The 24,138-nt window shown below is 39.4% G+C and overlaps 6 protein-coding genes across 6 annotated transcripts; 1 reads left to right on the top strand and 5 right to left on the bottom strand.

The window, feature by feature from the left end:
* Window positions 1-2,297: 2,297 nt before the first annotated feature.
* On the top strand, window positions 2,298-3,365 carry BCR41DRAFT_421544 (hypothetical protein). The gene is made up of 2 exons (XM_022030042.1): window positions 2,298-2,407; window positions 2,529-3,365. The coding sequence occupies exons 1-2, from the start codon at window positions 2,344-2,346 to the stop codon at window positions 3,206-3,208; spliced, it is 744 nt and encodes a 247-aa protein (XP_021882092.1). The 5' UTR covers window positions 2,298-2,343; the 3' UTR covers window positions 3,209-3,365.
* Window positions 3,366-5,612: 2,247 nt separating this feature from the next.
* Window positions 5,613-8,012, bottom strand: BCR41DRAFT_421543 (hypothetical protein; the record flags this gene model as incomplete). Its single annotated transcript, XM_022030041.1, has 9 exons — window positions 7,673-8,012; window positions 7,331-7,530; window positions 7,111-7,253; window positions 6,693-6,965; window positions 6,481-6,603; window positions 6,120-6,385; window positions 5,878-6,026; window positions 5,753-5,779; window positions 5,613-5,660 (listed from the first exon to the last, which is right to left on the bottom strand). Exons 1-9 carry the CDS (start codon window positions 7,701-7,703, stop codon window positions 5,613-5,615), a joined length of 1,260 nt encoding a protein of 419 aa, XP_021882091.1. The 5' UTR covers window positions 7,704-8,012.
* Window positions 8,013-10,166: 2,154 nt separating this feature from the next.
* On the bottom strand, window positions 10,167-11,565 carry BCR41DRAFT_321660 (chaperonin 10-like protein). Its single transcript, XM_022021445.1, has 2 exons — window positions 11,019-11,565; window positions 10,167-10,873 (listed from the first exon to the last, which is right to left on the bottom strand). The coding sequence occupies exons 1-2, from the start codon at window positions 11,509-11,511 to the stop codon at window positions 10,275-10,277; spliced, it is 1,092 nt and encodes a 363-aa protein (XP_021882090.1). The 5' UTR covers window positions 11,512-11,565; the 3' UTR covers window positions 10,167-10,274.
* A 2,075-nt stretch (window positions 11,566-13,640) lies between these two features.
* BCR41DRAFT_281120 (aquaporin-like protein) lies at window positions 13,641-14,554 on the bottom strand (the record flags this gene model as incomplete). Its single annotated transcript, XM_022020231.1, has 3 exons — window positions 13,641-13,704; window positions 13,819-14,075; window positions 14,195-14,554. Coding segments are annotated over 3 exons (681 nt in total), but the record flags the coding sequence as incomplete, so codon positions are not given.
* A 474-nt stretch (window positions 14,555-15,028) lies between these two features.
* On the bottom strand, window positions 15,029-17,564 carry BCR41DRAFT_421541 (hypothetical protein). Its single transcript, XM_022030040.1, has 3 exons — window positions 16,833-17,564; window positions 16,647-16,721; window positions 15,029-16,535 (listed from the first exon to the last, which is right to left on the bottom strand). Exons 1-3 carry the CDS (start codon window positions 17,250-17,252, stop codon window positions 15,207-15,209), a joined length of 1,824 nt encoding a protein of 607 aa, XP_021882088.1. The 5' UTR covers window positions 17,253-17,564; the 3' UTR covers window positions 15,029-15,206.
* A 3,246-nt stretch (window positions 17,565-20,810) lies between these two features.
* BCR41DRAFT_44693 (hypothetical protein) lies at window positions 20,811-23,089 on the bottom strand. Its single transcript, XM_022030850.1, has 3 exons — window positions 22,355-23,089; window positions 21,152-21,269; window positions 20,811-20,922 (listed from the first exon to the last, which is right to left on the bottom strand). Exons 1-3 carry the CDS (start codon window positions 22,863-22,865, stop codon window positions 20,895-20,897), a joined length of 657 nt encoding a protein of 218 aa, XP_021882087.1. The 5' UTR covers window positions 22,866-23,089; the 3' UTR covers window positions 20,811-20,894.
* Between the last annotated feature and the right edge of the window lie 1,049 nt (window positions 23,090-24,138).

Below are 24,138 nucleotides of genomic sequence, written 5' to 3'. Positions count from 1 at the left end.
AATTATTTCTCTTCCACAGTTTTTTTTATAAAAAAAAAAAAAGAAAAAAAAAAAAAAAGAAAAAAGACAATCATAAACCGCAAACAAAACTGTGCCATTCCATGTACAATCTTCCATGCCTATCTTAATATACTTTGCCCAACTGGCACATATAAAAATAACGAGCTCATAGGTTCATGGATTATGAACATTCGCTTTCTCTTTTGTTTCTTTTATTCATTATCCTATTACCAAAGCACACATAGTGTCTAGATGGGTGTCTTTCCTTTTCTTTTTTTTTAAGTTCTCACAACGTACAGCATTGTCAATATTAACGAAGCAAAGAATGGTTTATAATATCTATAATATTTATTTTTGGTTTCAACGCCTTTCGTATCGAGCGTAGAAATCCGTCATTTTGATCACCAGCGGACTTGAGTTATTTCTGTAGTTAGCTAGCATCACCTCTAAGGCTGACTTCGTTCTACGAGTGAGCTTCTTGCTTCTCCACCTTATTTAATAATAAGGCTAGACTCTAGTGTTGAGTGGGGGTTGCGACTTTCCCTATAGTGATTATGATTTTGTCATTCTCTACGTCATTTGCGGCAGCTATAAGGTCAAAAAGGGGTGTGTTGAGGGGGGCAGATGGCAGACAAAGACGAGGTGGTAACCAAATGGGTTGTTCTCACTTGCACGTACTCTTCAGGGGAACGGTAGTAGCAATAAGTGTGAACTACTCCTATCCAATTATTACTAAATTAGATTGCTTAGGTTGTTTCGCATGATGAACCCAGTTGAATCAGAGTCACTTAGAAAACTCCTGTTTGACTTAGAAATCGTGAAGCTTACCTAAACGAATTGCCCAGTAGAACGGGATTTCAAGGCTCGACTCCATCCTTCTCAATCTAGAGAGATAGAGTTGTGGTCCTAGGCTCGCAACCAGCCTGGGGCGAAACTGCCGAAGATATAGCAGCGAAATGCTTTTCTCTTAGGCTGGATGCAAATGTTGCTTATTAGCGAGTCAAGCCTTGTCGGCTGTTTTTTTTTTTTTTTTTTTTTTTTTTTTGAGGAGGACTTACTACTCTCTGTCTCATAGTTATTCTGGCTTTTCTTTCGTTCTCGCGCTTTAACCTCGATATCTGTTCCTCCTTTCACGTCCAAAGTAACACGAAAACCAAATATATTTTATAATTCTTTCTTAATGAATATTGGAAGGAAGGAGGGAGGACGAAAAAAAGAAAAAATCCGAGAGAGCGAAAGAAAAGCCAGAATGACTATGAGACAGAGAGTAGTAAGTCCTCCTCAAAAAAAAAAAAAAAAAAAAAAAAAAAAACAGCCGACAAGGCTTGACTCGCTAATAAGCAACATTTGCATCCAGCCTAAGAGAAAAGCATTTCGCTGCTATATCTTCGGCAGTTTCGCCCCAGGCTGGTTGCGAGCCTAGGACCACAACTCTATCTCTCTAGATTGAGAAGGATGGAGTCGAGCCTTGAAATCCCGTTCTACTGGGCAATTCGTTTAGGTAAGCTTCACGATTTCTAAGTCAAACAGGAGTTTTCTAAGTGACTCTGATTCAACTGGGTTCATCATGCGAAACAACCTAAGCAATCTAATTTAGTAATAATTGGATAGGAGTAGTTCACACTTATTGCTACTACCGTTCCCCTGAAGAGTACGTGCAAGTGAGAACAACCCATTTGGTTACCAAGAGGTAAAAAAACCTCAAAGACTATGATGCCATCACATTGATTCTTGCCTTCAAAGTGTAAACAACTAGGCCTGATTGAGTATCTCAAAGACAAATTTTGCAATACATGAGTACACCCTGCTGCTCAACTATCCCGACTATCCTACATGTGTACTATGCCTTCCTAGCTACATGAAGCCATATGTTGCCCATCCTCTGATTACCTTATTTGGATCATTAATTTTGTATGACGACAAGACTTGCCTGTTTCACACGCGTATCCTTCCACCATTGCTGTTTGACGTCAATTGATGACTGTCGAAGGAACATGTTACACAGCATAAAACTAAAATGGTCATAAAATATATGGATCAAGCATTCTGATTACATAACTCAGAGCCTCAGTACATTGTCATGTCAGTACAAGCGATCTGTTCTACGTTTCTACGTTTCAGGTCCTTGATGTTACTGAGATATAGATAGCCAAACAGGAAAGTATCTGACTTGAAGATAGCTATTGGTTGCTCGGTGTGTCAAGCTCGGTGTACCAAGTGTTTCACCATCCATGTATTTTTTCATATAAAACCAGACCCTTTTGCTCTTTTTCCTTCTCTCTTCTTCAAGCACCTTACAACACTGTAAATAGCTCCTTAAATCTCCACTATCCATTTCACATCATGAAGCTCTCAATCACTGCCGCCCTTTCCATGACCGTTGCCGCCTTGGTTATGTCCACCGAAGGTAAGGTTTTTACACCTGTCCATGTGGATGTGCATGCTTGTGTTTGTGTGTTGTATTTGTACACTGTTCGGGTATGCTAAACATTCAGCTCATTACCATCTTGTCCTATTTAACTCTATAGCTGGCCCAATCAAGATGCCAATCGCCGAGTCGGATGGAGCAAAGAACTCCATCTCCACCGACGGCACCCATATTAAAATCCCTCCAGTCGCTGAGTCTGCTGACAGTATCCATATCAGGATCCCTCCAGTCGCTGAATCTGCTGACAGTATCCATATCAAGATTCCTCCAATCCCCAACTCCCATATCAAGATCCCCCCAGTTGCTGAATCTGCTGACGGCACCCATATCAAGATCCCCCCAGTTGCTGAATCTGCTGACGGCACCCATATCAAGATCCCTCCAGTCGCTGAGTCTGCTGACAGTATCCATATCAAGATCCCTCCAGTCGCTGAGTCTGCTGACAGTATCCATATCAAGATCCCTCCAGTCGCTGAGTCTGCTGATAGCATCCATATCAAGATCCCTCCAATCCCCAACTCTCATATCAAGATCCCCCCAGTTGCTGAATCTGCTGACGGCACCCATATCAAGATCCCTCCAGTCGCTGAGTCTGCTGACAGTATCCATATCAGGATCCCTCCAGTCGCTGAGTCTGCTGATAGCATCCATATCAAGATCCCTCCAATTCCCAACTCTCATATCAAGATTCCTCCTCAAAGCATCACCGAGGCGGATGGGCCAAAGGACCCCACTTTCACCGACGATATTCATATTAGAATTCCCCCAATCAAGCCTTAAATGGAGTGAACAAGCAAGGATACCACTCATAGAATGAAGTTAGCCTCAGGGATAATTCGAGTCGGCTAGTGATTGAAATCACGAACCTCTTACTCTCGATACTAAAGAGATGAGGCTAGGAATAATAAACATTGTAAACATATACTATTATGAACTACTCTTTGTCTCTTAGAAATATCAATGCTGTACGTTGTGAGAGCTGCTGTAAAAGAAAAAATAATCTGATCTAATATAAATAGCAAAGAGCTTTGCAACATAATACATTCACCGGATCACTGGATCACTGGATCATAAAGAAGAACAAAAAGTCATAATAGTGCTGATAATAGGGGAAAGTAAGTAAAAAGAAACCGATAATGAAAAGTGATAATATAAAGAAGTTTAAAAGCGATAATAAAAATGATAATCAGAAAAATGAATGAAAAAATGATAATAAAGCGACATTAAAACCAATAATAAGAAGTGATAATAAAAAAAAAGTAGTTTACAATGATATGCACACTCGCTTGGCTACTCGGCTATAGTATAATATAGCCTTTTGGGGACCCTCTTCTGGCTTTTAAGCGGACAGTTCAACAGCATCAATGTAACAATATTTGACAGACACAGTATTGGGGCTGAGAGCCGGGGTCTTTTGAGTTGGTCATGAATCTCTAAATGAAACGATTTGCTCTCGATGCTTTGGTCACCAAGTCAGCATGGAGTTTTATTTGACTTCCACCATAGCATAGCGTGGTTCTTTTCATGCATCCTTTGAAGATGAATACAATAATTATAGGCCCTCGATACGCAATCTTGGTTAAGAAGCTATTCTGAAGTGACATACTATATTTGCCTATTGATAATATTGTAACAATGTAATAAGAATGGCGAAGGAATGTAAGGCAATCATAATACAATCTCTACGGAATCATACTTTTTTCACAGACTGTTATGGAAGTGAGGAAAAAAAAAAAAAAAAAAAAAAAAAAAAAAGTAATCGGCTAGGAACACATTGTAGTGACATTCAGCTAAATATACAAACTGCCTCCAAAGAAAAGAAGCAAAGAAGTGTCTCTAAAAGAGATATTAAGATGAAAAAAAAGAAGGAAAAAAAAAAAGGTCAATGTATATATCTATATAGCCAGCGTGGGTGGAGCATATTAAGGTTAGGAAGGATTAATGTGCATGTATATACATGGTGTGTGTGGTATTTGACAGCGAACGAAGATGATAACTTTGATTATTTTTTATTGAGAATTAAGAACAAGGGACATCCAAGCGCAGCACATCTCTAAGGTTATAATAACTGGCTTGTGGCAGCCAAGCATTCATAGCGACGTTGGTTTTTGATCCTTCGATGTCGGCTCTTCCTATTATACTGAAGCAAAATTCAGTAAGCGTTGGATTGTTCACTCACTAATACGGAACGTGAGCTGGGTTTAGGCCGTCGTGAGACAGGTTAGTTTTACCCTACTGATGAAATGTTCATGCAATAATAGTAATTGAACTTAGTACGAGAGGAACCGTTCATTCGGATAATTGGTATTTGGGCCTGCCTGAACAGGCAACGGCCCGAATCTATCGTCTGCTGAATTATGGCTGAACGCCTCTAAGGCAGAAGCTGTGCTAGAACGCGACGATTACCGCCTTTCCCGATACTTAGTTGAATACGAATAGAGCTTCGGCTCCTGAATCATGCTACGCGGGGTCATCATGCAGGGCGGAAAGGTCTTGTGTAGTGCCTGCTAATGCTAATTCCAAAGATTGGAAGAGATAAATCCATTGCAGACGACTTTAATTGAACGGGCTATTGTAAGCTGTAGAGTAGTCTTGTTGCTACAATCAGCTGAGATTAAGCCCACTGTTCTACAGATTTATTCGAAAAGAACAACATCTCTCTTCCTCTTTTTTTTTTTTTTCCTCTCTACCGATTAACTTAAGAGGTTCCGTGCAATCCAACAAGTATTCTTCGAATTCATGCTTCATGACACTATCATGCATGTGTTTGAAACAGTTCCTTACCTTGCCATTCATTTATAACCCATACCCAACATGTCAACATATGATTATCACCAAGGTGCAAAAATGCAAAAAGTACCTTCCGTGATAAGTAGGCCAGTCTAGTCGAATGTTCAATGGGAGTTGTTTGGGTACAACCAGGATGACTACGTTCTTTGTGCAACTTATTGCACTTGTCCACTAACCTCTTTTGTTACCCCTTGGATACCACTTCCTTTATTACCACTAGAAAATTTGAGTCGGTGAACCCGTTAAGAATTTTTAACCGGTTCCAATCATTTATTTCGAGCAAATGGAGAGACAAAGTAAGATTCCAATTTTTCTCCTACAAAGATTGCTTTAATGAACTTTGTTTAGACTATTAGAAAGGGACATGATTCAATGAGGTGGCGTCTATTAACTCTTATATTTGGTGGGACTGAGATAGATGGAGCTTGAAAAACGCCGCTCCCTAGGCAAGGGAGATTTATCACGGTCAGAGTACAGTTGGAGCAGTTTTCTTTTTGTACTGATTTGCTTCGACTTGTCTAGGGCTTCATTTACCTCTTGCTCTGAATCAAGAAGGTGCTTCTATTAGACATCAGGCATCCGATATCGGATTTCATATAATAAGTGTCTTGAATGAGAGCATTTCATGATCTCCATTGTTTAAAATTTATACAACGTACCATTATGGCTAGGAGCGATGCTATCAAGTCTCCATCTCTAAGAAGTTCTTTCAACTCTGTTGCATTTCGTGGCACAGACAAATAGTCAATGCACTTGCTTGTGTAAACGTCCTTAAATGACTGAAGTAAAAACACACATCCAGAAAACCCTATCCAGGAACATGCGTAGCAATAACCATTAAAATAATCAATAAATGCGCCATTACTTCAACCACCATGAACCACCATGACAATTCAATTACCTTGAAAGTCTGCAAATACTATCCTTGGCCGGGAAACACCGAGCCGCCGCAAATGTTCAAGAATACACCGATTTAACCTGATGTTTTTTCGATTCTGTATCAGCATCTCTGATGGCGGCGTTCCTTCTGCCTTGAATTCGAAATTGCACAGCTCAGACTTGGACTTAAACAACATATCCGCTTTGCGACCATATGTGCTATGGTCACCAAACTCTTTGTTCAATATCTCTTGGACACCTTTCGCTGCAATGACGACGGTCTCACCACTAAAATCATATCAAATAAGCATGGTGTTAACTTTCAAAGAAAAGTGCTGGAGAGCCATCAAGCTACTATCGCAACAAAAAAAAAAAAAAGATACCTCTTTATATAGACGTTGGTGTCTCTGAGGAGGATTTTAAAGATACTCCTCCAGATATCAACAACTTCCGCCTCCGAAAATGGCTCCTCTACTCGCATTTCTGGGGAAGCTATAAAACGACATCTGGATGACAGGAATTAGTAAGACTGAAGTTGTGAGACACAGATGGTGTAATTTATCCATAATCATGTATAACAAACCGAAAGATTTACAAGCACTCAATTATGTCAGTGATTTTTCCTTCCATCTCATTATCCTGGCCGGCTTCCATCAGCTCAGCTTTGCGTTTTACCGCAAACTGTAGGAGTTTGGAAATATCCAAGTCGTTCCTGCACAGGTTCTCATGAAATGGCTCGAGCAAGTTCGCAATCTTATTTTGCTTGTTGAGCAGCTCGGTATCATGGGCTGCCAATTCCAGGATTTCTTTTGAAAAATACGATTTTAAATTTGGACCAGAGAGGTTCATTGTGCAGGAGAGCGCCACGCTATACATAAAAAAATAAAAATAAAAATAAAAAATAAAATAAAATAAAATAAATAATAATAATGTTTGTCAATTAAATAGGCCTCGATATTATGGCGGCGGTGCTCCATGCTGTTCCAGTGAAGTTGAAAAAACAATATACATACAACGCGTCTTTTAGTGTAACGATGTCCTCTCCATTATCTTGGAACAAAAGCAGCGAATCATAAGCGTGTTGGAAAAGCCCTGCTCTTGTTTCCGACATTGAGGACAAATCATATTCAAGACACGGCATTGATCGTTTCTGGCTCTATATTAGGCAGGAATCAATAATATTAATGTTGTACGCTTGAGGCATTTGGTCTAAATCATCACAGCATATCTTACAACTTTCTGGGCACAATCTTGTAGGGTTTGCCATGGCTCTTCTAATAACGGTGACTTTTGTTTGGTTGCCTTTATCGCTTGAGTAGATAAAGACGCAGCATTGATTGATGATGAGCTTGCAGATGAGGGGACAGCGTGAGCTGATGATATTGAATTTGTGGATGATGATGTAGTGTGAGTCGATGAACTTGAGTGAGATACTATAAAGTGAGAGATAAGATTTTTTGTTAATTACAGTAAGATCAGAAGCATTTACGCAATATAGTTTGAGTGTTAAAGACAAGACTAATTACTTTTTTGAATTCGATTTGAATAGATTTTTACTATAGCTAAGATTTTTACCCTTTTTATTTAACGAAGATCCCTGGATCATAATAAAGACATCTTTCTTTCGTTCTCGTTACTTATTATGATCCTGGCATATTTCATTCTTGTTCATCAAGTTCATTCCAGAAAGCGTTACGAATCTTAGCAGTATTTAACCAATTTGCTTTCAGTCGTCGCTTCAGATTCAGGTTCTTGAGACGGTCTACTCCACGAATCCATGCTGCAGACATCGAGCCGCGGTCCTGGCACATAGCATTCATTGAGGTAAAAAAGTCGATCGCTCCAATGTCCTTTTTCTTTTTTGATGATGCGATTCTCAGATATTTTGCAACTTCTTGATCCATCATATCTAAATATAGGATAATCAAGAAAATATCATTTCAGCATTCCAGTGCAATCTTAACAACGCTGATAAATCATTGTAGCTCACAGACTGAAGAAGTGCGATAGCATCCCTTGTTCATGTTGAAGAGCAACCAAGCACCCTATTCCTTTTGCTGGGTCAAGTGCTAAAGGAAGGAAAGGTGCACGGTCTGCTAAGCAAGGATACTGATTCCTTCGCTCGCAGTAGGATGACGAACAGTACAGCAATAGCAAGCATGCTCCATGGCTTGACTAGGTCATGCTGCCGTAAATTGCACTGTAATGGCCTTACGTCGCTCATCTACCATATTCGCAGGACCAAGGCGATGGTACAAGGCCACTGTCATGGATATTGTGAGCCCAAAAATGCTGAGTAAGAGAACTTACCTAAATTTCCTGTTCGATCAACCAGATTATTAGAAAGAAGTGCAAAGGGAATTAAAAGATTGATAAACACCAATGCACAGATTCACACGGTCATGTCAATCCGCGTACTTATTTCTCACGAGCACGCGTTGAGGTAGTTAATTAGTGCAAGGGATTGTAAATTATAATCAAGACAGATATAATCATGGCGTGAATGATTATTAAATGGTAAAGAGTAAGAGAGTATGCGATTATGGTAGAGAGGAATGCAAAGAGAGAGGGAAAAAAATAAGTGGAGAAGAGAGCGTGTGAGAAAAAAAAAGTGCGCAGAGTGAGAAAAGAGTAAAAAAAAGAAAGCAGAGCGTAAATGGGAAATCATTCGGTACTCAATAATTTGTGCTTGAGTCATCATTTATTTTTATTTTTTTTCCGCACAAATGTGTTATGGTCTCATCATTTTACAATAATATATAATAATCACGTTCCTTCCACATTTATATAATAAAAGGCGTGGTGGTGACCCTCCCCAAGATGCCCTTATCACTAGCTTTATTTTAAATGTTAATTGTTCATTTTTTTATCCTTTATTGCTTGCTTACTTTTAAAGAGAGTTAAATCAGACTGTCAGCACTCACCTCGGATCCTAAGAATAAGAGAAGAGAACCAAGAGGAACGTTATGTGGCCAATTTTTTTTATTACCTTTTACCTTATGTTTGACTTTCTATCTTTTTTTTTTTTTTTTTTTTTTTTTTGTAAATCTTCCGTCTTTTATATTTTATCTTTCAGCACAAATATCTTATGAGTTCATGTTGATAATAATCTTGCAAAATAGGCTCATCATCCTTCCTAAGGTCTGACGCGTCCTGGATTTATCTCTACTGCATAGCGCTGGCTAGATCTCAGTGAGCACCAAAAACTTATTCGCGTTTGGATATGTACAAATTCTTCAAAGCCACTGATCAATGTATTTTCGATCTGATCGGTGGTGGGCACATCCTTGATAGCGATATTTGCAGCAGCTATTGTTTTTTGGGCTGGCAAAGTATTGGACAAATATATGGTAAGAAGAATGAATACAAGATAAAGAGTCGGGATGATAAGTAGTGAAGAATAGCAAAAAAAAAAAAAAAAACGTCATCTTTGGTGTACATACACAAGGAATCTCTTTGACTGCGGAGCTGGAATTAAAAAGTTGTCATTTTTGCTGATAATTCTTCCTTTTCCTGGAAAGCCGGACCAATCCAAAGAGAGAATTCCTTGATAGTTCTGGCAAAACTAATATCCTACCTGCACCACTGATGTATGAATGCATCTAAGATTAAAAAAAGGGCCTACCAGATCTGACCGATTACTAATCGTTCAAAAGAACTTTCAACGTGTAGCATTAATCATGTGGTTTTTTTAATTCTTTGCCCTTTACAATATCTGGATATTAAAACCAAAAGTACATACATACGGTTTTTTTTTTTTCCTCAAATAAGGGAAAGAAACGAAAGCGCAAGTGTAGCCAGTTGAATGATACGAATAAAACGACAGAGTGATGGTAGAAGTAATAGTGTTAAAGTAGAAGTGGAGAAGTAATACATGGAAGAAAATAAATTAGTGAGACCCCGATCTTAAAAACGATGATCGATTTGCTAACTAAAAAATTAGCGTTTTTCTTTTAACGTTCCCGCCTATCATTCATCATTTCATTTCCAAGAGGGTGTATATATTGATTACAAAGAGCTTTTTACATAAATATGACAAGTCTTGATTCATTTTGATCCAAGATTAGCCATTTACATATGTTTTTATTTACAACAGCGCTTGTATGAATTATTAATTAAGAACTAGTGGACCGGTACGATACTTTTTCAAATGGGAAAGAAAGTAGGAAGGAGTTTTTTAGGCATGAGAAGCGGTCTCAGTCTCCATGACGATTCTGTAGCGAGGACGCCCTTCCATCATATGCTTTACAGCGGCGTTGGCATCATTCATAGGCATCTTCTCGATCCATGGTCGAACGTTCTTCTCAGCTGCAAACTGCAACATTTCAGCGACCATCTCTTTGCCTCCAATCAAAGAACCCACCATAGATACACCTCGTGAAATCAACGAGTTTCCGGGCACCTTGATAGGTTTCTCAGGCAAGGCCAAGAGAACAAACTTGCCATGGTTAGCAACCAAAGAGAGAAGCTGGGCCCAGTCTGAATCCAGTGCAAAGCTAGTACAGATGATTATATCCAAGGATTTAGCAGCTGCCTTCATCTCTTCGGGTTTCTTGGAGTTGATGAACTTTGTAGCTCCGAGTTGCTTGGCCTCATCACGTTTGCTATCACTGGTAGAAATTGCAACGACCTCATCACAGTTCATAGCTCTGGCCCACTGGATACCCAAGTGACCGAGTCCTCCGATTCCGATGACACCGACTTTCTTGCCAGGACCAGCACCGTACTGTTTAAGAGGGGTATAGGTAGTGATACCGGCGCACAAGAGAGGTGCAGCTTATTGAATGAAATAGAGAACAATGGATTGTATGTTAGCATATTAAACATATTAGGTAAAGAGTTGGTTTGAGGATTGTCTATTTCTCTTAACCCTATGCATGATGATGAATTATGCACACTTGAGGCTTTGTTTTGTTCTTACCTTCAGCAGGTGAGATCTGAGAGGGGATCTTGAACACAAATTCGCCGTTGACACGGACTCGGTCAGCATACCCTCCATAGGTGTAACCACCACGCCCGTCCTTGAAAGTATCATTATAGGTGAAGGCCTTTGCCTCACAGAACTGATCAAAGCCAGTCTTACATTCTTCACAGCTGCGACAAGAATCGACCATGGCGCCGACACCGACTAAATCACCAATCTTGTGAGGGCTATTGTCACTACCAGTCGCAACGATCTTGCCGACGATCTCATGTCCTGGAATACAAGGTCCATTCTTTAACTTTCCCCAGCCTTCTGTGATGGTATGGATATCAGAGCCGCAAATGCCACAGTGAGTGATCTCAATTTCGACATCCTTAGGGCCGAGAGGTCGAGGGTGGTATGAAAATGGTTTCAAGTTGGCAGTGCCAGTCGAAGCCCAGCCAGTAAAAGTGGCAGAAGTATCTTCAAATGAGTTAATGTTGGATGGCATGGTTGAAATGGTATGGAATTAGGTGAGTATCTGGTGAATAGAAACAAAGGGAGTTTTTTTATGATTGAAGTGGGATAAGAAAAAAAATGTCGTCCTTTTATTCTCGAATCCCTCTCTATTCACTCATTCAGCTCCTCCAATAGACTCCATACATAGAATGAATGATGCTGTTGTTTTCCTAAGAAAACCTTTTTTTTTTTGTCATTATTAAGCATCAAGAAAGAGAAAGTATAAATGTACAGATGTATATGTATATATTTATATATACGTACAGGTATAGAGTATACATGTGCATGGAAACTGTGCTAAAATCTGCTCGTAGTCTATGCTTGTGCGTGCAATCGTTACTTGCGGAGATGGAAGAATAGAAAACTTTATCCAGTCAAAAAAAATTCTGCCAAAATAAATCTCCATTTGGACAACATTCCGCAGCCACATTGTACTCCAAGTAGCAATAAAGAAAGTTTTTATTTTGCGGCGCTGTTGAGATCGACGCCGTCATACATATACATGTATACTTATTTACACAAAAAAAGAAAAATACGAAGGGCCCTTACTCCAACCGCTGCCATGAATAAAACAATAGAAAGAACTATTCCGGAGGGTGGGTCTAGGCATTTTTTTTACTGCAGGATCTTCCAATCAATAGTGTCATTTAAAATTAAGTTTATGCAATGCTGAGAGCCAAAGATTTTTCCAGCATCCAGATAAGAATGGGAGTGACTTGGGGGACAGTTTAATACAACATATTAAAATCAAACCTTCAAATCACTTTTCCTTGGTGATGTTTTACAAGCGTTTACTTTATTTGATTACCGAACATCCGAACATGTTACAAAGAAAAAGCGAGTTCATCAGAAATAATATAGCCCTTGGGGATATCACTAAATAGTTTTTTTTTTTTTTTTTTTTTCAGCAGTTCACCAGCATTCATCTTCCCAAACTAAACGGATACATTTATTAGAGGCACAAGGAACACTTTGTATCAAAATACAAGGGCATCCTTGGTCTTGTTTTAACCATGGAGATATGAGGATACAAATCCTCTCCATATTATCATCGGTGTCGTACCTTTATGCTTCTTGCTTTTATATTCGGTAGATACTATCAGATAAAACAATACATGACCAATTCAACTTTAATATTACACTGAGTGCACCAGAAAAGATGGAGCTTCGAGATAGATGTATGTATACCAGTGTTCGGTGTGGGTGATTTGTGTTCGTAGAAATTGGTTCAACCTCCTTTCTGTAGAGTGTGCTGTGCAAAAGTTGATGTGGAAACCTGATGGTTTTTGGAAGCCAAGGACTCTAAAACTAAATTAAACAGTGACCCTTTACTGTGCAATCTCCTTATTTCCCGCTTGAGGATCCAATTAAAACCAGGCATATAAAGAAAAATCAATATCAACTACGGCTGTCTCTGATCTTTATCTTTCTTTCAATGCGAAAGGAAAAGGAATTAAGAAAAAAAAAAACCCCCCCTCCAATGAAAGAGTATGTAAAGACGCTATCTATCGTCTTCGTAAAGCATTGTACGTCCCCATGAAATGTGTAAAAGTTCTTTACGACTTCTCCTTTTCTACTTATTTCTTCCTAGTTTCTCCCTCTAAATCTTCCTTAAAAGGAATTTATATACCCATTGTTCATTAATGATTAAGATAGGAAAAACTTTACGATCATTATATAAGCTTAGCTTAGTCCAGATGAATCAACAGAAAACATTAATTCACTTTTGTTTTTTATTACGCGATTAGCATTGAATTATATATCAAGAGAGTAAAGAGAGGTGATAGAGAAAAAAGGTAAAATGCTGATAATCGAAAGGAATGCTTTACAAGAAAAAAAAAAAACCCCCCTCATCACATTAAAATGTACATAGAGAAAAGGTCAAGACCTGTTTTTTTTTTTTTTTTTTTTTTTTTTTTTTTAACGAGGAAGAACATTGGCCTGGTTGTTGGAAGTCGTGCCTGTGGTATTGCCGCCATGACGTCCATGGGCATAATCATTGTCATAGCCTTGGCCATAACCACGACCATAGTTACCATCAGTAGCATGATCACCGTTCACAGCAGCCTGAGCACGCATGTACTGAGCATGGTTCTCAGCATCGATACCGGCTGTGTAATGATCATAATCCATGTAACGGAAGAGAATATACATTCCTGCACCAAGGATGGAGCCGCAGAGTGGTCTTTTTTTTTTTTTTTTTTTTTTTTTTTTGAGACAGAAACAAGCAAGAAAAAAATATTAGAAACATTTTTTTTCTTCTAAATCGATCCTCCACTCATCTTTTGAATCTTCTTACCCGAACCAGTAAATCCAATGATCACGTGAGAAAGAACGAGCTACCACCGAGGTACCAAAAGCACGAGCAGGGTTGATGGCTGCATTTGTATATCGAGTCGCAAACAGATGACAAGCCATAAGTGTCAGACCATAAGGAAAAGCGGACATGAAGGTCGACCGATTCTTTTCATGAACTATCATATGATAGACGAAGCATAAGATCGTGGTCAAGAACATCTCGAGGAAGAAACCACGAGCAATGCTCTCTCCATAGTACTGGAAGGGGGAAAGGGCGAAGAGAGAGAGATGAGGGGGAGGTCAGTATTAACAAATATTAATAATTATTGGCTTTGCTTTCACTTGTTTAAAGATAAGAAGAAGGAAAAAAAACTTACAAGTTCATTTTTTGAGTACCCGAAATATTGACTCGAGGGCGTAGTTCCACGAGCCAAAGCAATGCCCACCATGGCTCCCAAGAGTTGGGCAATGAAATAAATAAAGAATTGAGGAAGCTTTAGATGACCTGTGATCAATGAGCTCAGTGAAATGGCTGGGTTGAAATGACTCCCGCTGATCCGGAAGAACGCCCAGGAGATGCACATCAGAGATACCCCAAATGCAATGGCGGATCCAAGGATGTTGGCTCCATAGCCTACGCCTAGTGTGATCGCATCTGCTGCACCTACAGCTAAATACAAAAACATAGCCGTACCCAGAAACTCGCCGATCGATTGGACAATCCAACCCTTAATGCTTGATCTATGATCTCTATGATCCATTTTTTGTTTGTTTTCAAGATGGAGATTATTGGTGATAAGAACTACTTCTTTTTTTTCTATTTTTTTAATGGGACCTTTGCGTGAAAAGGAATGAGAGAAAAGGGTTTTAAAAAAAAAAAAAGAGTGTAAAGGGACAATAGAAAGACAGAGAGGAGAGGGAGTGATCTGGGGCTCTTCTCTTTAATACTTTCTGCCTTTAACTCCTAACGTAAGTATAATGCCACCAAGGCTGCAATTCTGGCGTAATGCAGAACCCGTTTTCGGTTTCACTTTTTTTTTTTTTTAAAAAAAATCAAATGCGTACAACAAAACGCGAGGAAGAAAAAGCGGTGTCAGTCCTATAGTGTCATAGTATCAGTGTCATATCCGGTGTCTCATATTTCAAAGTAATCATTTTGCGGTCATTATCGCTAACGCTATTACCATTGGAGACTTTTCATGTTTTATTAAGAATGTTTTATATACTTATATACAAGATGGTCTTTAAAAAGGACGGGGAGGATTTCTAAAAGTACATATACACATTAAATTATACAGATCTGTCGAGCATCTAAGTTTTTTTTTTTGTTTTTGGTTTTTTACTTTCCACCTCCGAGCTTCATTTTTGCTTCAAAACTTCCTTTTCTTATTAACCTTGCATGGTCTGAGTGAACTGTTGGTTCATCCAGAATTGCTCCTGTTGCTGTTGCTGTTGCTGTTGCTGTTGTTGCTGAAACAATGGACCCATATAGCCCATAGAGGCCTCGATATTGCTGCCACTACTGCCGTTGTTGGGACTTATCATTGTATTAATATTTGAGGCCATTAAGTCGTGAAGCGTGGTCCCTGGCATCATCATACCAGTCGAAATGTTACTGCTGCTGATACTGCTGTTGCTGTTGTTGTCGTGGACTGCTGCCGAAGGCGACATGGAAGCATCCATCATTGGCGAAGCAGACGAGGATGAGCCTGTCACTGCGGCGACAGACATGGCATTCATGTTGGCAGTAGCCTCTTCAGGCGTAAGATCATCAAACAAATTCTCAATCCATACAAAATCTTCACCCAAAGCATCCATCATTGTGAAATCCTGAAACAAATCTGCGTCACTGTAAGCTGGATTTAGGTTAACAGATGGTACCGCATAGTAGAATCCGACTTCATGACCATCCTCATCCGTAGTTGTGATCACCAGAGGCGGTGGAGGAGGAGCTGCAGAGTCATTACCATTATTACCATCGATGATGTTTTCGGAGCCCAACTGAGGAGACGTTGATGTTCCAATGCTTACCCTGGTAGGGGTAGATCGCCCCTGCTGCTGCTGTTGCTGTTGAGTAGACATGCTCAGACTACTGTCAAACAAGCTTGAGAGGTTTTGGTGACTGTTGTTAAGATTTGAAAAGTTTGTGTCGATAGTGAGCGACAGCTCCAGTGGACTGGGAGGTTGAGGAGAGTGATACGTGGGACTTGGTGCTAGTGGACTATGGGGCAACGGGCTTGTACTTCTGTACCCATTTTGTTGCTGTTGATTAAGGGCAGAAGAAGCTTGGAGGCCTCCAGAAAGCTGACCAGCTGTAGATAGCGAAGGTAATGTAGCCAGCGCTTCTGAAAGGCGCCTTTGATAATGTGTCATAGCCTCATTTGGGCTGAGTGAGCTAGGACTTGATGGCATGCCATTGGCATTTGATGCCATAATGTCCATAGGTATGATCATTGGACTCTTGCCCGCTCGGGAGGCCTGCTGTTGTTGCTGGCTTTGGTCAGCTGATGGAAGGTGATTTTGTTGACTCAATTGCTGCTGAAGTTGACTTTGGTTTTGGCTTTGGTTTTGACTTTGATGAGCATCAATCAAGGCCATAATCCTAAACTTTTGTGGTCCCTGTGTGGGCGATGTAGTCCTGTTATTACTGGATGCATCCTCCCCACCATCATCAGCTTCAAACGAACGTTTCGAGCCATGTATGGGGGATTCGGAAGACTAAAAAAAAAAAAAAATTGAGCGACGTTACACAAAAAAGTAGTCGTGAGAAAGCTGGCGAAGACATTGGGGCTACGAAGAAAAAAATAAAAGAGTAGGTGTCAGTCTTACCAAGTCAGGCACACCTTGATCATTCTGTGATGACATTCGATCATCTTCCTCCTCCTCTTCTGGCAATCCAAGTATCTAGTAGAATTAATTTGTGTTGAACAGTGCCGATTAATAAGAGCAATGATTTTTTTTAGAGTCAATGTTTTTTTAACAATGCTCGCGAGAGCAGACCACTAATTAACTTACATCGTATGCAAGAAACGATTTTATACGGTTATTGTAAACAAGCAAGTTAGGTTGCTTCTGGATAGACTCATATAGGGCCTGATCTATTTCCGAGTCCATATTACAGACAATAGGGATCTCAATGGTCTTGTGCTTGACCTCCTTCTTACGACCTCCCATCGCCTGGATGACCTTGGCTCGACATTGATGACGACCTACACAATCCGCGATGTGATACAGATGGACTGTGGGAGTAAATGTGCAGGGACGCTCATCCTTTGCACACCGTCCACACTTGTCACCTGTGTCGGTCGCTGTTCGGACTTTGTCACATGTCTTTCGATTAAGAAAGCAATGATCACAACTCTTGCGATTGATCGCAGCGGTGGTCGCCAAGCTGACAGAGCTGTCGGCTTGGAATTCAAATACTTGCATTGGCATTCTTATTTATTCGATCTCTCTTTCCCCTCAGTTCCTGGATAGTTTATTTGTTTTGTTGAATTGGATTGATATGATAAATAACGACAGGTGATGACAAAAGATATTATCAGAATGTCAAAAAAAAAGCTTGGCCTGTGTTTTGGTATATAAATGCGTGTGTATGATAATAATTAAAAAGTCGCGATTTGCGAGTGGAGTGGAGAGGTTGGGATTAAAAGTTGAAGTAGAAGGACAGAAAAAACGCCCTTGTTAACTATTCTTTTGCAGAAAAGGAAATGGGGATGTGAATGTGAATGGAATGATGAATGGAGAGCAAGCAATTACAAAAAAAAAAAAAAAAAAAAGGTTATGAAAAGGAGCTCGTTATTTATGTCTTTGCGAGTTCAGAGAGGGGGGCTGCGCATTTTAGGTTAACAAGGAGCTTAAGTTAACAGGTGATGATCGCTCAGCCCTTCTTGCCAATGTTTGAGAAGTCTGGCACGCTGTGTTAGGTAACAAACTCAATTTATTGTCCTTAACAGAACAATGCTCGTCCCTTACGTAGTATCATATTTTAGACTTCTCGGGTGAATACGAAGACGACGGTTCCGCAAGGCCCCTTCCTTATTTAGCCTCATCCCCGAGAGCAACGGCACCACTATGTTCCCCTCCTCTCTCTTTCTCTCGAACGAGCACTAACATCCTATTTTATTTTATTTTATTTTATTTTTTTAAAAAAAAAAAACACATTTATTTGATTCCTGACAGTAGGGTAGTAATCGTGGGAGGTTTTTTTTTTTTTTTTAGTCGCAAAGTAGCTGGATGATCACTTCTAAAAAGCGACTTTGTTTCATGTGAATAAAAAGAAAAAAAGCCTTGGGGCATTTCGGCACAAACACTTTGTTCATGGAAGATAATTCTATGTTGTTGCACCTTTTCCTATCATTTTGAGACTCACTCACTCATATCGCGCATATGCGCCGCCAATGCAAGCGTGGAAAATATAGACTCGACCAATTCTACAAAACGAGGGAGACCTCGTGAATCAAGGCAATTAATTTTAAAGTCAAAGAGTAAAAAAAAAAAAAAAAAAACTTTGAGGGATTTCATAACAAAGTTTACCAGCATTTGACGATCCATGGAAAACTAAGAATGTAGCAATAACCAGTTTAAGCATATACATGTCACAGCCCCGGTAGTTTTCTTTTTTTCTTTTCTTCTTTTTTTTCTCCAGAGTTTGATCTGATAGAATGTTCAATTATGAATTCTTCCGGAGAAAAAGGGGAAAAAAAGAATGTGTGACAGAAAGTCAACGCAGAAGAGTAGACAAGCGTTCTTTTTTTTTTTTTTTTTTTTTTTTTTTTTTTTAAAGGATATCACGATAAGGGCTACCAAGCCATTGTCTTTTTTTTCCTAAATACTGGCTAAACGGCGCATGGATAAAAAGGGTCGACAAAAAAAGAAGAGTGGAAGTTACCAAATAGAAAAATGGGAACTTTTTGTCCCTTCTATGAACACAAGACCTCTTTTGAGAGCATATATTTATATATTATATCTGTCATATAAAATATATATTCTTATATACTATCATATATACTGTTTGCTTTTATTTAGAGTTGCTTCATTCAGTTTAGCCACAAACGCTGGAACTCCTTCGTGCACGTCCTATTCTCCTTATTTTCTCTATCCTCCCAATTCGCTCGATAATTTTCCCCTCTTTACGTGCACAGCGCCAACACAAGACACCGGAGGGAATTGAAAACTAATAAGAACGGAAATAATAATTATAGATAATGAACTTGCCTATCAGTTATTGACATGTATTGATGAGGCATTTTAGAAAAAGATAGAGAGGAGGCATTTTCAGAAAGAACGTTCTCGCCATTAGGTTTAAATATTTTAATTATAAAAAATGCTAATTGACATTGTTCAACGCTACACACACACATAATCAGGGATGCACAAGAGAAGAAGTTTCCCCCCACTTTGTTCGGGAGAGAAACGGCGTGGCTAATGCTTTTGAGGCTCGGGCACTTTAGAGAAACTATAATTTAAGGTTGTCGACTTTTGGAGCAGTCACTCTTTCAGTCAAGTGTGCAGAAAAGTTGGGCTGTAGTTCCTCTTCTGTCTTTGTCGTGAAACAAATTTGGGTTGTAGGTGCCACGAGGTAAGCAGCACCTGACCACATGGTGAGAGGATATGATTTTAACCTTTAATGATTGTGGTTAATGATGTCGCACAGCAAAAATAAGGAAAACATGCTTTCAGGGCCCCGAATTTTTTGACTGCGGACGAGGATGGTTATGACTCAATGCATGAGGTTCATCCGTCTGAATAAACTTACCATGCGAGAAAAAATAAACTTTTTAATAGTCTACCATATGGTTACATTCATAGAGAAATCTCTCCATCCCCATCCATCTCCTTACCTTATTCCGAATTAATATGACACGGATCAATTACCAGTAAGTTTTGCCGTGGAAAGGAGGAATCGTCATAAAGACGCCATTCTCCATATCCTTGTCGGCTCTTCCTCTCAATCTTTGTAGAGAACCATCTCTCTCTCTCTTTCTCTCTCTGTCTCTGCGTGTATCTATCTCTTTCTGTCCTAGTATGGTTCTGTAAAACGATTTAGACTTGAAGCGATCCAAACTGTGGAAATTTCTTTTCTGTTGCTATCTTCTGTTACGAATTATCTTTAGCGTCAATGATCTTTCCTCTTTTCATGACTTTAATGGTCTAGGTCTTCGTGCGACATTCCTTTGACTTTAATTTATACGATATATACAACAATGTTAACCACAACAACAACAGCAACAACAACAGCGAAATTAATATCATAATTTCAGCATACAAATATATAAAATAGCCTGACTTTCTCATTGTTTTTGATTTTCTTTTAATTACAATTACTACAACTATCATGGTTGTAGTAGGGGTAGAGAAGGTTACTATAGTACATATTTGGGTGGAAGTGAAACCGAAGCTAGCTTAAAAGGCCGCAAATGTATAGGGAAAAAAAAAAAAAAAAAAATCAAGTATATACATGAAAATGAAATGAAGTTTATAGGTTAGGAGTAGATAGGAGAGATGAAGGGCTGAATAGTATGCAAAGAATAAGTATGTGAAGTATGTGTGTGTGTGTCTTTGAGCGTGTATGTGTATGTGTGTGAGTGAGATAAAGCGAATAGTTTTATATAATGGCTTTGGATGCGGATTCAGCTTGAATAGACTTGTATACGTTAAACTCGACCGAGTAGCGGCTATGATTGGCAATCATGGTGGCGAAGCACGTCAGAACTGCAGTACAGGTTGCAAGGGCAGAGAGTATACAACGCGCTCCAGAGCGTACTGCTGCTACACAACTCAAAAGTACCATGAGGAACAAGAGAGGGGAAGTGTCACGTCTATTAATATAGAAGATAAAAGAAAGAGAGTTAGCTTGATATGGATCAGGGCTCATTGTGTGATGATGGGGATCAAACTCAACCAATAATCCATGCATGCATATGTGAGGTAATGGGATTCAGTCCGCCAGTGATATTGATTGGTTGTGCTTAATGCAGATGGTGCACGGTCACCTTCATCCCCTGTCCTTCGGGTATGAGAGAAGCGATGACATGCTGCCGATCCTATTCATCTGATTCGCTAAGGTGTCCCCCGTTATCTGAATGGATATGCATGCTCAACACTGCCCTTTGGCGCAGAGCAATTGAGGCATAATCATAGAGTGGTAGACGGGGGTTGCTTTTGAGCGACTGATCGAGGTTGGATGGAATATTCTCCCTCTTTTTTTTTTTTTTTTTTTTTTTTTTTTACCCATGACATTACGCAACGAACTTTGATGTTGCATTGTTACTCTTCTCCGATGAAATGCAAGGTTTGTTTTTTTTTTTTTTTTTTTTTTTTTTTTTTCTTACCTGGCCAGATGACTTGGGATGTAGACCTTTGCGGCAGTTTGTTGCACAATCAAAAGGCTGACGAGACATCCAACCCAGATGCCTAGAACAAAACCGCGGAGCTGTTGCTTGGAACGCACTAAAGATATTTTATTATTAAAGAATGATATAATACATAAAAATAAAGGTGAGTCCAGGTAACCGACAATCCGCACCAAGAGATTATAGATTAGATAGGAACAGAAGTCACTGATGTCATAGGGCTATCTCCCAATCGAATAAACATGTTTAAACACACTGGCACTGACGGATGTTTAAAAAAAAAAAAAATCACAACAAACATGTATGCAAAAGCCAGACAATCACGACAACAACATGGCGCCTAGGAAGACAAAAATAGATCACAATTTTTTTTTTTTTTTTTTTTTTTGTAGACTCACACGTCGCGTTTTCAACTGTCGCATTTTTTTTTATACACACATTCCCACACAGCCAAGTGGCGTGCTTTTTACAATGCAAAACATTTGCCCTTTTTTCTTTTTTAGATCCCAAGACTACTTGTAGCTCAGCGCCATCAAATAATGGTTATTCCGTCTTACCATAGCATATAAGACAAATAGGTTGTAGACAGATAAGATCGTTTGATAAAATAAAATAAAATGATAATGACAAGTGCTGGTAATGGTCTAGAGAGAAAAACCTAGACCCTTCTCTTTTTTTCTAGACTCCGCACATGTAATGTAATGAGGCATGAGTCTGCATGGCTTGTTAAGCATGGACATAAACAAGTGATCATACACTCGACGAATGTGGCAAAGATGGGCAAAGGCGAAGACAAGGGGATCGATTTACACTGCCCACAGCCCGGACAGAGCCCGATTTTTTGGGCATGAAAAAAAAAAAAACACACACACACAGACATCGGATTTACGAACAGCCAAAAAAATAAAAATTGCAGTGCCGCTTCAAGAGTGGCAATGAATTTTTTTTTTTTTTCGGGGCTTTGATTTGAGTGAAAAGCTAGGGTCTCCCATCCACAAATAAAAAAATATGTACTCCGGCGTTCAATTCGTGAACTCAAGAGAACGGAACTCTGAGTAAATCCTTTGAGTCCTCCCTAATTGGATTTGACTCTGATGTGTACTATGGTTGTTTCTCTGATCACTATCAAAAGCAATTGTGTTTCATTGTTCGGTGGAACATTTGTTGGGTTTTTTTTCCTACCTTGATAAGCTTCACGTCTCTCCATCTCGAGCTTTCTCTGGAAGGCCTCGTCGGGTCCGTTCTCCCAAAGCTTCTTGTCTTCTAAGAGTTGTTTCTCACTCAAGAAGCTAACAGGGGACTCGACTAGGTTGGGAGAGAACAATTTCAGACATGTCTGATCACCATGCTTGATGACTGTGAATTTTTGAAGGCGTTCCTGAGAGGTGTCAAGGCTCAAGCGAGGACCTCCTGCACGGCCAGGAGGGGGAGATGGCTGTTGTGAAGGCTTCTCCTGGAAACGTTGCTGTTTCTGCATCAATTGCTGTTGCTGTTGCTGTTGTTGTTGTTGATGATGCTGCTCCCAGAGAATGTTTGAACTTGGAACGGAGTGTCGATTTGATTTATTGACAATGTTAGATTGTATATTAGTCGTGGTAGAAGTAGATTCAGGTGTAAAATCATAGATGAAGGAAGGGGAGGCAGCTGTGGTTGTGACAGCAGCTGTAGGGGTGTAGACGAGTGTAGAAGCCATTTTTCAAAAAGATGCCAAAATGAGGGATATGCAAAATAAAGAGGGTGGAAAGTGTGTTTTGAATGAGTCAATGGATGTGGATGGGGACGAAGGAGTTACTGAGCCGTTTAGACAAGAAGGAGTCGAGAAAGAGTAAGAGAGAGTAAGGGTGAAGGAAGGTGTTCCTGAGAAAAAGAATGAATAGAAGGAAGACACAGACAGAAACACATACACATAAAAAAAAAAAAAAAAAAAAAAAAAGAAAAGAGGGTGCCCTTCGACTGGAGTGTATTTATATTTGAGGCCAGGTTTTATTTTAATGTATTTTATTTTGTATTGTGTACTGCACCCTTTTTTACAATAGAATAAAATAAAATAAAATAAAGAAAAAATATACATACAAAAATACGAATAAAGTTGACCCTGAACCTCGTCCTCGTCCTCCATTCCTATGCTATCCCATTTTAAAAAAACAGCTATCACCCATTCCTCTTCACAATACAGCTGTCTCCATCTCGTTCTCCACCCATGTAGCCCGTCTTGACCCCATATCTCAATCCTTTATAGCAAAGCCTATGCCATATCTCCACATCCCTCCTAAAAGACAAAATAAACTGTGCCCTAACTTCCGTTGAGTTGCTGTGCCTCTTCTATAAGTCCAGTTAAATAAAAAAAGAAATTCTCCCCCCCCCTCCTTCAAAGCCCAGTTAAAAGATGGAGAGAGAAAGAAAGAGGGGGGGAAAGGCTGCATCCAGGCTCCATGGAAGACGAACAGACCCTACAAGCCTCTCCTCGCTCACTATTTTTTTTTTTTACTTTTACTTTCAAATGTTTATATTCCAATATACATGCCAAACAAATGTATAGCCTAAAGAACAGAAGAAACATGGGTCTCAGACATATCTTTTACATCAAAGATAAAGAACCATGCTAATCAAAATGTCATTCATCATTTCTGCTAAATCACTCTTACCGCATCATAGTGGGCCTTGTAACACAGAATTGTTCATTGATTAACATATACGCCTTTTTTACATGGAAAGCTAGTCATTGAACGGTATGACAGAGGACACAGAAAAGCTCATATACCTTCATCCTAAATTACTTTTTGATTGAAGATAAAAAAAAAAAAAAAGAGCAGCAACATCAATGAGAGCAATTACAACGATCTTTCTTTATCATGGTCGCAATCTCCTGCGGGCGAGGTACAAAAAAATAAAGAAAATTACAATGTACATGTACACGCTGCAAGAAATGAAAACTTTTCCTATTGTCCTAGTCAATGTTGTCAATG

Source organism: Lobosporangium transversale, assembly GCF_002105155.1.
Source record: "Lobosporangium transversale strain NRRL 3116 chromosome Unknown BCR41scaffold_15, whole genome shotgun sequence".
Taxonomy (NCBI): domain Eukaryota; kingdom Fungi; phylum Mortierellomycota; class Mortierellomycetes; order Mortierellales; family Mortierellaceae; genus Lobosporangium; species Lobosporangium transversale.
The sequence above is the reverse complement of the archived record's forward strand: the minus strand, read 5'-3'. Positions and strand labels throughout refer to the sequence as shown.